The sequence below is a fragment of the Mesitornis unicolor genome, unplaced genomic scaffold (assembly GCF_000695765.1).
Source record: "Mesitornis unicolor isolate BGI_N332 unplaced genomic scaffold, ASM69576v1 scaffold14168, whole genome shotgun sequence".
NCBI classification, from domain to species: domain Eukaryota; kingdom Metazoa; phylum Chordata; class Aves; order Mesitornithiformes; family Mesitornithidae; genus Mesitornis; species Mesitornis unicolor.
In genome coordinates, this window is record NW_010201239.1 from 32,065 (window position 1) to 44,330 (window position 12,266).

The 12,266-nt window shown below is 38.9% G+C and overlaps 1 protein-coding gene across 3 annotated transcripts in view; it reads left to right on the plus strand.

The window, feature by feature from the left end:
- MAEA (macrophage erythroblast attacher) overlaps window positions 1–12,266 on the plus strand; it is a 47,716-nt gene that overhangs the window by 32,006 nt on the left and 3,444 nt on the right. For 2 of the 3 annotated variants that reach the window (XM_010190008.1, XM_010190010.1), the window contains 3 exons: window positions 537–659; window positions 3,677–3,753; window positions 10,151–10,259. In XM_010190008.1, the coding sequence (XP_010188310.1) occupies window positions 537–659; window positions 3,677–3,753; window positions 10,151–10,259 (309 nt within the window). The remainder of the gene's footprint in view (window positions 1–536; window positions 660–3,676; window positions 3,754–10,150; window positions 10,260–12,266) is intronic. The other variant, XM_010190009.1, reaches the window with a different exon arrangement.

The window sequence follows — 12,266 nt, forward strand, 5'->3', positions numbered from 1 at the left end:
TCGGGGGGGAAACTATTTGGTATCCTGCTAGAACTTAAATTGTAGTCAGTTGTGTTTGCCTTGATGGGTATGAATGTGTAAAGCTGCTGGTAATTAAAATGTAGATTTAGGTTCTCCTCTTTTATGTAATCCTTGCTCACTTTAGCAAGTGTTAGGACGCTGTCATGGTCCAATTGCTGTAGGAGGCCAAGCTCTAAGGAAACCAAGCACTCCTGGGAGTGTGAACTACAGTCGTGGGATCCAGTCACTTTCTGTGCAAAGCTCCTAGGGTTAATCTTTAACCTCTTCCTTCTTTTGTAATTCTGTTGTATAAGTAAACTCAGAAAAATATTGTCACTATCAGAATATCTCAGTGCATGGAAATCCAGTCTTTAAAATGTCCTGTAATGTCTTTTTGCAAAGTGCTATCCTAAAAACCAGATATCTCTAGAACAAAGCCTTTTGTAGCTCTCTATTCCAGGTCTGCTGAAGAGCAGATTGCTGGGTAAAGTATCAGTACAACTTAACAAGACCTGCTTTCCTTTTTGTTTTTGAAGGACTTGGTAAATATTGAGATGTTTTTAACTGCTAAAGAAGTGGAAGAGTCATTGGAAAGACAAGAGACCATGACTTGCTTGGCTTGGTGTCATGATAACAAATCCAGGCTCAGAAAAATGAAGGTATGAAAATGTAACATGTTCGTATTTTGCTTAAACCGTTTTCTAAATGTTTTCTAAACTGCTTGGAGATTTGATGTGGCCAATTTGGTTTAAATTATAGGGCTTGAATGAGGCCTTTTATAAAAGTAAGAACAGTAAGTACAAAAGTTGCCTTTTAAGAAGGCATCGGGAGTTGGAGCTGAACTCGCTCACGCAAATGCCAAACCTGAAAGTGACTGCTAGGTCATCTTATGGATGCAAGTGTTGTCTCTATGCTGAAATAAAATAATAAAATTCAGTTGATTCTAGTGTGATTCACAGACTTCTAAATGCAGAAGTACGTAGTGTCTTGATGCATGTGGACTTACATTTATAACTCTTTGCATCCTGCTGAGAATGTCGCTCAGTTTGTATATGAAGGTGTCTTAAGAGTGAGATTAATTGGTGAACCTGTGTCCTGGAGCTTAACACAGAGAAGCTGCATACAGATTTTTGTCTTCATATTCTTTTAAGTGTTGTATATAAGAAAATAAAACTTGAGTAAAGAACTAACTTTCTGTGAGAAACTACTGGTGAAATGTTTTTTCAGTCATATAAGCCAAGTCTAATTAAATAATAAACACAGTAAGTCTTTTTCTAGCCATTGAGTACCGTGACCTGAACACGCTGTGTACTTGTTCCTATGCAGTTGGTTTAAATTTCCTTGTCTTTTAAGTTCTGTATTTCAAAACATGCCATAATCTTTTATAGGGCTTGCAGAAATCTGTTTTTAACTGATATTAACCAAAACCCCTGCCTTCCTCCAAGATGTTTGTCTTATTTTTTAAACTAAGCGCTTTCTTTAACCAAAAATGTTTGAGTGCACTTAATGGTAAGCAAAGAGTGACGTTCTCTGTCACTCAGGGGCGCCAAAATGAGAATGAACCGAAGATGGGACGCAAAAGTAAATCGGCCAGTGATTACTCTAAAGAAAATGATGATCTTGTTATGGAAACCATTAAAGGAAAACCAGAATTGGTATGTAAACACTTGCATAATTATACTGCTAAAAAAATCCCCCTTGTGTAATCTTAACATATTAAGTAATATAAGAAAGAAAACCTGAACATCTTTTTCATCAGCAATCTTCAACAAACAATAAACAAGGAAAAATCCTCCCCATTCCTCTCTTTTTGGAAAACAACAACAACAACAAAATCTATTTCTGCAAGCCCTACTATTTTCTTTTTTGTTGTTTGTTTTTTTGTTTTTAAAAAAAACCACCACCCAAAAAAAACGCCAAAGCCAAGGCTGTGAGATCAGAGTTGGATGACGAGAAATCACTATAAATCACTACGCTTCTTTTGAAAACACAAACATTTCTTCTGTTTCTGGTTTCTTAGCCGCTCATCAGTGTTGATGTTCTAAAATCCCAGCCACCACCTTAATGCAAGCCTAATCTAGAAATTAAACTGTTAGGCCTGGGACAGCATGTGGTCCTGTAGCCTTTCCAGATGTGAACTCTAAGCCCTTGAGAACAGCTGCTGTGGACTTGTTTAAAGGTCTGCAAAGCTGAAATGTGTGCATTACCTGATTGCGTAGGACTTTTTCTTTGAGTTCCCCTTGTCTGCGTAGTGCATTCAGCCATTGGCTTGCAGCTTACTTGAACACTCATAAAAACACAGCACAACCTCTGAAGATTGTTTTGGGATGTGGGTTTTTTAGAAATGCTAAGCCCTAGGATTTAGTATTAGTGACAAAAAGCTGCATTTTTTTTGTAGAAACAAACTCAACTAAAATTCCAAATGAGGGCTTTGTGTAGAGTTGGATAGTATTTTAAATTAGTCCTATTTGAACGTTTCAAATGAAGTAGAGAAGGAAGGTTTATTCTGTTAAACATGGACTTGAGTACAGAAAAATGGAAAACCGTTTCTTTACTGTTCCTTAAACAAGTGTATTTTAACATCTCACAGAACGCAACAGTTCTGTCTTCAAATGGCATACGTTTCCAATCTTAAAACAAGCAGTTGTTCCAGTGTGTGCATGAGTCACCCCAGGCAGTTAACTGATACAGATTTGGAGTTGCTCAAATTCCTACTGAAGTCACTGAGGAATTTTGGTATCGCTGTGGTGATGGATGTTAAACAAAGTGCAGCTATTCATTACAAGTATGCGGGAATTAAAAACCCGTTGCCAAACGGAGCAGGGTAACTGGAGGAGTGCAGCTCTCTTCAAGATTCAGAGGACTCGGGGGTTTTCCTTCTTTTCTGAAGGTAATCAAGCGGTTGACTGTGTCGCTGTAAAGCAGCATAGTGACTTGTTCTTTCATGGGGGGAGCATCTTTTTCTTTTTAATTCCACATATTCAAAGTTTTTTTTATAGATTTTGTGAACTGGTGATGGAATTTGGGTTTAAAGGGACACTGTCAACTTCATTAGGCTTCAAATTTTACCTTTTTCCAAAGACAGGTAAATGCCACTTGGTTTTCTTGTTTGAGACTTGTTTCCAGCATGGCTTTTAGATGTTTGACAAGAAGAGCGGGATAGAAGTTAGAAGAAAGGGAGGGAGGGAGGGGATTGCAGCAGCTTAAACTCTGTGCTGGTTTTTGTTAATATTGGGGAATTTCAAAATGGTGTTCAGTGACTGGTTACTTCCTTGAGGTCATCTGAGCAGACCTCTCTTGTCTGAATTACCACATAACCCCAAACCTTTGCTGAATTCACTTGAAATTGTAAGAAAGTTCAAAGAAACCACATGTTACTCTCACTTGCATCTCAGGTAATTATGCTTTCAGTCACCAGGAGAAGTTGATCCCTGCTAAATACTGAAGTTTTGAAGGAGGCGAGAGGAGAAGGTTTTTGTTTGCTTTTAGGGAATTCTGTGCTGATGTCTTGTCCGTAAAGTCAGCATTTCAACTTGTTTTGCATGAATGCCTAAAAGCAAGCAAACAAGGTTGCATGTTATTAACACTTTCTTTTTGGTCGTGCACATGTCGTATTTAACACACTGTGCAGTGCAGCTTTGCACCGTCTAAGACCCTGTCTTGTCTTTAATCCCAGAGCTGTCTGGAGTTCAGCCTCAGGATCCAGGAGTTCATTGAGCTCATTCGGCAGAACAAGAGACTGGATGCTGTGAGGTATGACATGAGGATGCTTTCCAAACAGTTTTCTTACCGTGGCGGTATTATGCTTCATCAGAAACGTGCCACTTATTGCAACACCCAGAGTCCCCACTGCTGTAAAGGGTCTTGCCAATGTTGTGAGCAGTCTTCAGATTTAAACTGGGGCTGAATGTTTTTTCGTTCCACAGGTGGACCTTTTTAAAATATTAATGTTACTACTGAAACTCTGGATCTTCTCACTCTTCAAAAATCAAGGTTTAGAAAATTAATCTGTTTCATAAACAATTGTATTTTCTGGTGGCATACAATATAATGAACATATTTAACTTTAACTAAGTTTCAAGAGGTACAGCTAGCTTCCTATAGGAACTCATTGCAGTTTCAATCACAAAAACTGCTAAAAGGTGAATGAAACACCCATCTAAAGCTTAACATTTCAATTTCTGCTGAATTCTCTTCTGCTTTACTGTCTTCCCTAAATGTTTTGTTTTACAAGTTATGCTTCAGGCCGAGTTCACCTTTTCTATTGAATGAATAATTTCAAGTTCTGTTTTGTCCTGTATGGGAATATTGAGCTGTGTTGTGTTACTCCCTTCCCTTCCTCTGGCCCCAAATGAAGAAACCAACTCAATATCTGTTTTCACCTCTTTTAAACTAGTTAAGCAGGGTGAATCCATATCAGCACTGGAGTCAGACCTAATCACTGCCTGACTTCAGCCACAAGAGTCTTTCTGGCAGTACTGATAATATCAGCACAGAGCGATTTATGCTTTTAAGTTAGTGGTCCTGATTTAAGATGTTGGAATAATGTTCCAGGATAACACAGAAAGCCAGCTCTGATGAAATAAGTGGAATTTTGACACTGGGACTATAAAATGTGTTGATAATTCTGATAGGCAGTGATCTTGCCAGCACCACAAAGTGTGATGCAGGTGGCAGAGCTACTGGAGCTTATGCACGGACAAGTGAGAGAGGAACTCGCAGCAGGTTCTGTTTTGTAAGAAAATTTCAGCCTAGGAAGAGACGTCAAGTTTTACGGCCAGACTTGAAGCTTTGCTGGTACATTCTGGTGATAACGCTGCTGCCATTTAACACATCTGACAAGTTTTATGTTAAGGAAATGGCAAGTCTTACTGCCATAAAACTACACTAGGTACTCGAGAAATTGAAACCAGCAGGAGGCTTGCATTTGTGCCAAGGCTGCTTTTCGGTCAGAGGAGCGCAGAGCTATGTAAAACATACCAGGTATCATAACAAGCACAGACTGAAAGCATTCCAGTGCATTCCCAAGTTTTAGATGTAGAAACTCTTCTGCAGAACAGACTAAGTAAATCTTATTGAATAGAATGGATGAGGAAGACTTAGTTGTTTATAAACAAAAATAAAGGAAAAGGTAGTATGAGTATGTGGAGAGGCCAGTCTAATAGTACCACCTGCAAAGTTATTCACCTTACATTTAGAGTTATTTCAAGCTGTTACCTCTAATTCTATTCAGATGTATTGCTTGCTTTGAGCTAACTCGTATCATTCCTACTTTGCCCTGCTTGCACTGAAATCATTGATGTTTTGGTCCCAGCCAGTGCAAATGTGCAATCTGATAAACTCCAGCTAATTTTCATGTTAATTTTTTCAGAAGAACAAACCCACCTACACGCTAGCATTTAGATATGTGCACTCACCCTTCGATAGAGTTCTCAAATCCTGAGGAATCATCAGGTACTTCTGAGAAGGATGAAAGACACTCAACTGCATTATCTGTCTTCTGAAGCCCATGGTGCTCTTCATATCCAACAAGTACTGTGCCTTTGTGCCTTTAGCTTTATTCTCTGCTAAGTTTGCTTCTTTATCAAACGTGCAATCACACATCTTAACAAGGAGTAGTCCACGCTCTAAAACTGTTTTCTTTGAGCTGCAGCTTCCTTATGTAGCTTGGAAACCAGAGGGCAAGCATAGAGCTGCAGTAAGGCTGAGAACTGGGACAAAGCAGATAAGGTTATTCTGTATTTTCTTGTTGTTACTGGATATTTTTTTCCCTCTGATCCCTTTTCCACATCAGAACTGGTAAAATTTGCAAGCTGTCAGCCCAAAAATACACAGCACTCTTGATGTGGAATAATTTGTACTATCATAGCCTCTGAGGTTTAAAACTTACAACTCCTATCTACATTGCAAATAGACATCCATATTAAATGTTGTTAGAGATAAAGCATGTATATTCCCTATACCTATTGAAATTCGGGGCTGACATATTTTGTACTCGGCAATTACAACTTGCCACTCATAGCAGTGCGGCTTTAACTTCATAACTTCATGTAAAATGAAAAGGAGCTGCTGAAGTCCAATATCTTAATTCACTCCTTTTTAATAGGGTGAGTTTTGATAACTTTGTACATTCAGAGTTCAACATCTCAATGCTTTCCGTAAATAACAGACTTTAAAATGTTGTTTTTTACCATTTCATTCTGCTTTGCTTCAAAATGAATATGTAATAAATAAGGGAATATATTTTGGGAAGGTGTAGCATGAATCTCTTTGCTTCTAGCAAACCGTTGCAACTGGTGTTTTTATTAGCTTGCTTCTGTTAAGTGCCTGCATCAGGATTCTTTCAGTATTGTCTGTGGTGCAATAAATAGGTCAGGCATCCATTAGAAAGCAGAGCAAGAGGCTGTTTACCAAGGAGTTTCCTGTGCGAGTGGAACTGGGAGAACTGACATTTTGCTGAAACGCAGCTGGTGTTTAAATAAGTTTGAAAGCTTTGCTTACTGCCTGCTGAGAGCCTCAGAAGTGACAGATTGCTTTTAGGTTAAAATTGATGTGGGCTTTAAAATTCTACATCTTATTTAATAAGTGTTTGAATTTCTGTAGCTTTTTGGAATACAAGTACAAATGGACCTTCCTCTGAGGCAGCTTAGCAGGCTAGTGTTGAGAGTGCAGGTTTTAAGAAAGTACAAAAACTACTTCTTGAATACAGAATTAAATCTCTGAAGTTTAAGGACATCACAAAGTTGTTTTTTTCTTCCCTAATATCATTAGCCTTTAACTGCCACAGCCTCTTTAAGTTTTTTGTAAAACTCCTACGTATTACAGCAACAATGTATGACTGATGACACTGATTTTGCACTTCTGGGGCTCTCACTAATTTAATTCTGGGAAATGTGACAGCGTCCTGCTCCTTTGCTTTTATGGGATGCTAGAGATGCACAGAGTTCTCAGCTAAAAGCTTAGGCCCTCTGCACTTCTTGTTCTTGGGATATAAAGGACAAAAGGAGTAAATAAAAATAGCTGATGCTGTGCAGAGTTAGGAGAAAGTGGCCACAGTCTGTTCATTTTAGTAAACTTCTGTCCTACAAGGCTGGGTAAACACAGTTTGTTCCTTTATTTTAAATATGAGGTGGGGTTGAACAGGAGTATAAAAATAATAATGGAACTTGAGTACTCTGAGTATAAATTTTGCTGATGGTCGTAATGGTCTCTGAGATAAAGGCATCGGGCACTGAGCAGAAAGAGCAAGTCCTTTCTTGGTAGAACCTTATGTTTGTGTTCAGTTATTGCTACTTCCTGATAAATATGTTCATTCTTTTATTCGGACATATGTAGATATACACATAAACAGTTTATAGCTTATATACCTTTTTAACAAGTTAAAGTACCCTTTAAACTTACCCTTTTACCAGTAAACTGGAAATCTGCAAGTCTTCATAAATACCTTTTCTCTTGGATTTGTCAGAACAAATGTCTGCTGTACATGCGTGGGCTGGAGTAGCAGCTGTTTCAAACAAAAGATGATGGACTTTGTCCCCACAGAGTTTGCAGAATCATTCTGGGATTTGAAAAACAAACTTTTTAACCTGTTACTTGGATCTGTCACAGGAATTTGGTGGTTTCAGTGATGGTCCACTGGTCATGATCATAAAAAATAATTAAAAAATCAGCCCCTTGCTCCTGCTATAATGAGTGGTGTGTGCTAGTGGTGGTGAAAACATTGTAAATAAGCGTTGTAAGGCTCTTATGTACCTCCAAGAGCATGACGTTTGCACAAAGAGATGGAGATAGTTGAATGAAAAGGGGAGGGATGAATGGTGGCATGAGGGCAGCTGAAGTGTTGTTTAAGTGTTGTGCATTCGTGAGCAGTCATGTAATACTGTTTCTTGCTTCCTGATCTAAAAGAGACTTCAGAGTGCTATGAAATAATGAATTTGCTTCTCTTTTAAAGGATATCTTGCTTCACTGTAATTTCTGTGTTGGCACTGAGAGGATGAAGTTCAGACATCAGCACGGCAGGCTTTGTGGGGAGACTTCCTTGGTTTCTTAATGGGTGCAGGCAGAAGGGAAAGTCAAAAAGTCACTTCAGAAATACCACATTCCTTCTGGCTGGATCCAACAGAGCCACCACATCCCAGCATGTTCAGCACTTTGCAAATGAAGGAAGCGTTGGATTGCTGAATGCTTTGAATGGTTAGCAGAGACATAACGGTTATATAGTGTACATACACAAAACAGAGCGTTAATTCTGGCTCTTGTTGAACACGTGTACTAAGCGTGACCAGTGCTTGCCTGTGGCAGCTCAGGGTCTTCCTACAAGTAAGGAGGATGTGTTGTTGAAATGCTGGCTGTGAGAGCAGATTGTCAAGGCCTGACAGGGAGTAGGACCACAGTAGTAACAAGGCTGGTGCAAAACCGAAGGACCACTTCTGTTTCAACATCCCAGACCCCTAGTGCACAGCGATCAGGTTTTTGAAGAGGATTTTTTATCTTCTCCTTCCTGCATGCACACACAATATTTTAGCTTAACTGGGAGGTCTGAATTTTTTGCTTTGCCTAAGCTTTCTTTTAAATAGCTCTCCCTTTCACCTGCAGTTTTGCACTAGCACTTATTTTAGCTTTCTTCCAGTGTGTCCAGGCTGCCTGGTCTCTTCTCTCAGGCCGTGGGTTTTGAACCTCTGCTCTCCTAACAGTATTCACCTGGGGAACAATATTTACATTCCTGAATTGCTCACCCAAAATAGGAAGTTGAGTGGAAACAGTCTGTCCTACATAACTTCCATTGCTTCCTGGTTTGGGTGGGAGAGGAAGCAGAGTAACTGAAACGCTGCTAAAGAGCCTGTTCTCGTGGTATTGATGGCCAAAGTGCAGTTAGTGGAAAAAAACTTACCTAGATTTTATTTTTTCAATTCAACCCATGAAATGGACGGTTTGAAAATACCATCTATAGAATCATAGACTGGAAATTCAATTGGAAAATACTGTGTATTTCTAGAAGTAATTTATAACTTTAAATAGATTTTTAACAAGACTCTTTAAAAGTTAAAAAGAGCAGACGCTTATCAGAGTACTTCAGAGGTGACTTGGTATCTTCCCCATAATACAAACTGTGGAGAAAATACGGCATAGGGAAGACTTTTCTACAGTTACACAATGCCAGACATTCAATACAGTGCTGATTCCATACTCAGTCTGCTCTGCAACATCTGTGCACCACTGAAAACAGGAGCTTTTGGCAGAAATGCTGAACTGATCATCTGGTTTGAAGGCTGGAGGGTTTTCCTGCACACTTAAACTCCAACTTAAAAATTGATCTTGGGAAGAGTAGATAGGGGAGGCTTTCATACAGGGTTTTAAAGTAGTTGACTGTCTTTATAATCTGATAATAATTATTTGGTTTGTTAGTACTAATTTCCTGAAAAATATTAAAGTTTGTATTTTTGCTTTAAGTTTCTGGTAATTCTGTCACTTCTTTGAAATATCCAAGTTGTCAGCCTTGTGTGTATCTCTTATAATCCGTATGTGTTCAAGTACACACAGTACTTCACACTGTACTGAAGTTCTACTTAATTTTTTCATTCCCTGCAAAAAAAATGCACTTAACAAGGTGTTTCCTACTACATTACCTTGCAGTTTCTTGTGGTGTCAGACAGTGATATTGCCTTCTAGCCCATACAAAAAAAAAAAATTCAAAATTAAACATTCTCTCAAATGTCAGTATAAACAAGACAGGTATTTGAACATTCCCGATGTTCAATGGCTTGGAATAGCTGATTATCAGGCTGCATTTATCTCACTTGCGAGTTGTGCCAAAGGAGTAAGTGTGGCACATTGAGCTTGCATAAGGAGAGACATTTCTTCTGATAATCACGGATCTGTCATTCTAGGGGTAGGTGAGGTAGGACTTTGTGGCACAGTGAGAAGTTCTGGTTTCTAAGAAATTCCAATGTAAAATTGCTAATTCTTAAAGTCATTCTGGCACTCACATTTGCTGGATATATTTTTTTTTTCAAGCTCTTTAAATGCATCACCTTTTGGAGTTCATGCATTGAGAGCAGAAGTGAGGGTTTTTCTCTGTAATCTTGCATAATTATGTAAACTTGATTTGAAATCAAGACTGTCTAATAAAGGTATACATTCTGTATTTCAGACATGCAAGAAAGCATTTCAGCCAGGCTGAGGGGAGCCAGCTGGACGAGGTTCGACAAGTGATGGGAATGTTGGCCTTTCCTTCAGACACTCACATCTCCCCCTATAAGGTAATATTATGGTTGAGATTCAGTGGTACAGCAGAATAATCAAATAAGTGTTTCAGTTCCTTAAAAAAAAAATGCACAGATAATCTGAAGATCAAATGTCCTTCTAATTTTACTTTCTAAAATCCACCTTTATAATCATCCTTATTCTTAATAACCAATCCTTGCCTGTACATTAATCCAGGTAGTATTTGCATTGTTGCAGTTGGATCTTGCTAGTACCAGACTGACACTAAGCTAGGCTTACCACAAATCCAGCACTAAAGATCTGTGAGACTAAAGCATGATGTGCAAATACACAGCAACAGACGGAAGATGGGGAAGTACAAAGAAAAAAAATGATGTTTTTGTTCAACATAGTAGGCTGTGGCCTTAACAAGACAGCAGCACTTCTTAGTTCTACTTCTCAAATTACTGTTCTTGTGGTGGTTGGCATGAAGAAAGGCCAGGTTATTTGAATGATCAGTATTTTTGGTGCTTAAAAGTAAGCGGTTTTTTATTTGGATTATACAAATTAATGTAGATATAAGTAGTAACATCTACATTTAATTCAAGCAAAAATCATAGGTAGTTACTGTTTCTACGGATTTTAAGTTTGTGCTGTGATCGCCTGCTCATTTACTTTTATTTAACTTGGCTTTGGAGGCAGAAGGCAGACAAGAGTCAAGCTGGCAAAGCAAGACAAGAATCCTGTGAAACACTGAGCCAGTATGTGGCAATGCCACCATTAACATGTTTTTAAACAGTTGATGATTCCTGTGGGTTTGCCCCTGAATCTTTCTGCCTCTTCCACATGTGAATTCTTTGTTTCTCTTCACCATAGGCCCACAGTTTATCCAGCTGTTTCTGCTGCAAGACTTTTTCCTTTCCTCTCTGTCTTAGTATTCCTGGTGTGGATTTTTTACTCAAAATCCATCACTTACGCTTGTGCCCTTCTTCACCTTCTGTGTAATCCCCCTTTCTAAATGCCTGTCATTAAAAACACATCAGGTCCGGTTTGTGTGAGCTGCATCTCTTCCCTCCCTCATCCAAAGATGTTCCCAGTTTAATGGGAGCTATTAAAACTCTGCTGATCCTGCCCCACATCCCACAGTTATTTTGTCTGTTCATGGAGACGTGCAACTTCATAATCTCAGCTAAGATTTCCGAGTTGTACATAAACCACTTCTCCCCACTGTTCAAGTAGTCAGGTTTTAGTTGTACAGAAGGGATGGAGAAATAATTCTGCACTTACTCAGACAACTGCTGTCAACATGCAGTTGAGCACTTCTTTAAATGTTGACCTCCAATGGTTCTACAAGGTGTTTCCCAAGTTTATCTGAAATATAGTTCTGCTAGCAAAGTAATTTTAGGATAACATTGAAAAATTTATTCATAGAACACTAAAAAATACGTAATATGCCATTAAATTATTTGGATGAAAGTTCTCAGGCCAGTCTGATCTTCTTGGGAGGGAGGAATTCAGGATGCAGGCTACATAAAAAGGTAATGCTGGAGCCCCTTCTTCTCCTGGGTCTTGACTGGAATGAATGGGGAACTGAGGAGAGGTGGAGTGGGCCAAGGTGGTGCAGAGCAAAGCATAGAGAGCGGTGTCTGCATCATCGTAAAATCACTGCCTAGCCATTTTGGTATCGTGTGGTTTGGATTTGATGCTGCTACTCAGTGCGCTGTCTGTCACGATGTCTTTGATTTTCTTTAAAAGCCAGTTTTACAAACTAAGCAATATGGTAAAATACATTATTGTTTCTCCTAGTTGCCTCCAAAGTGTAGCAGGCACAGTTGATAATATGAACTTATTTCTAAGAAAAATAAACATTGTCACTTCTCTTGACCAGAATGCAGGTTATGGTGCTAGCAGAAGAAAGGATTAGGTCTTTGCCTGTGTATAGAACATAAATATATTTTCAAAGGGTCTTCACTTCTTAATGACTCTTTCACAGCATTACTTCTAGGGTTCAATAAATCCTTGACCTGTGGGTTTAGTTCTTGCTTCCATGAAAACCATTCCTG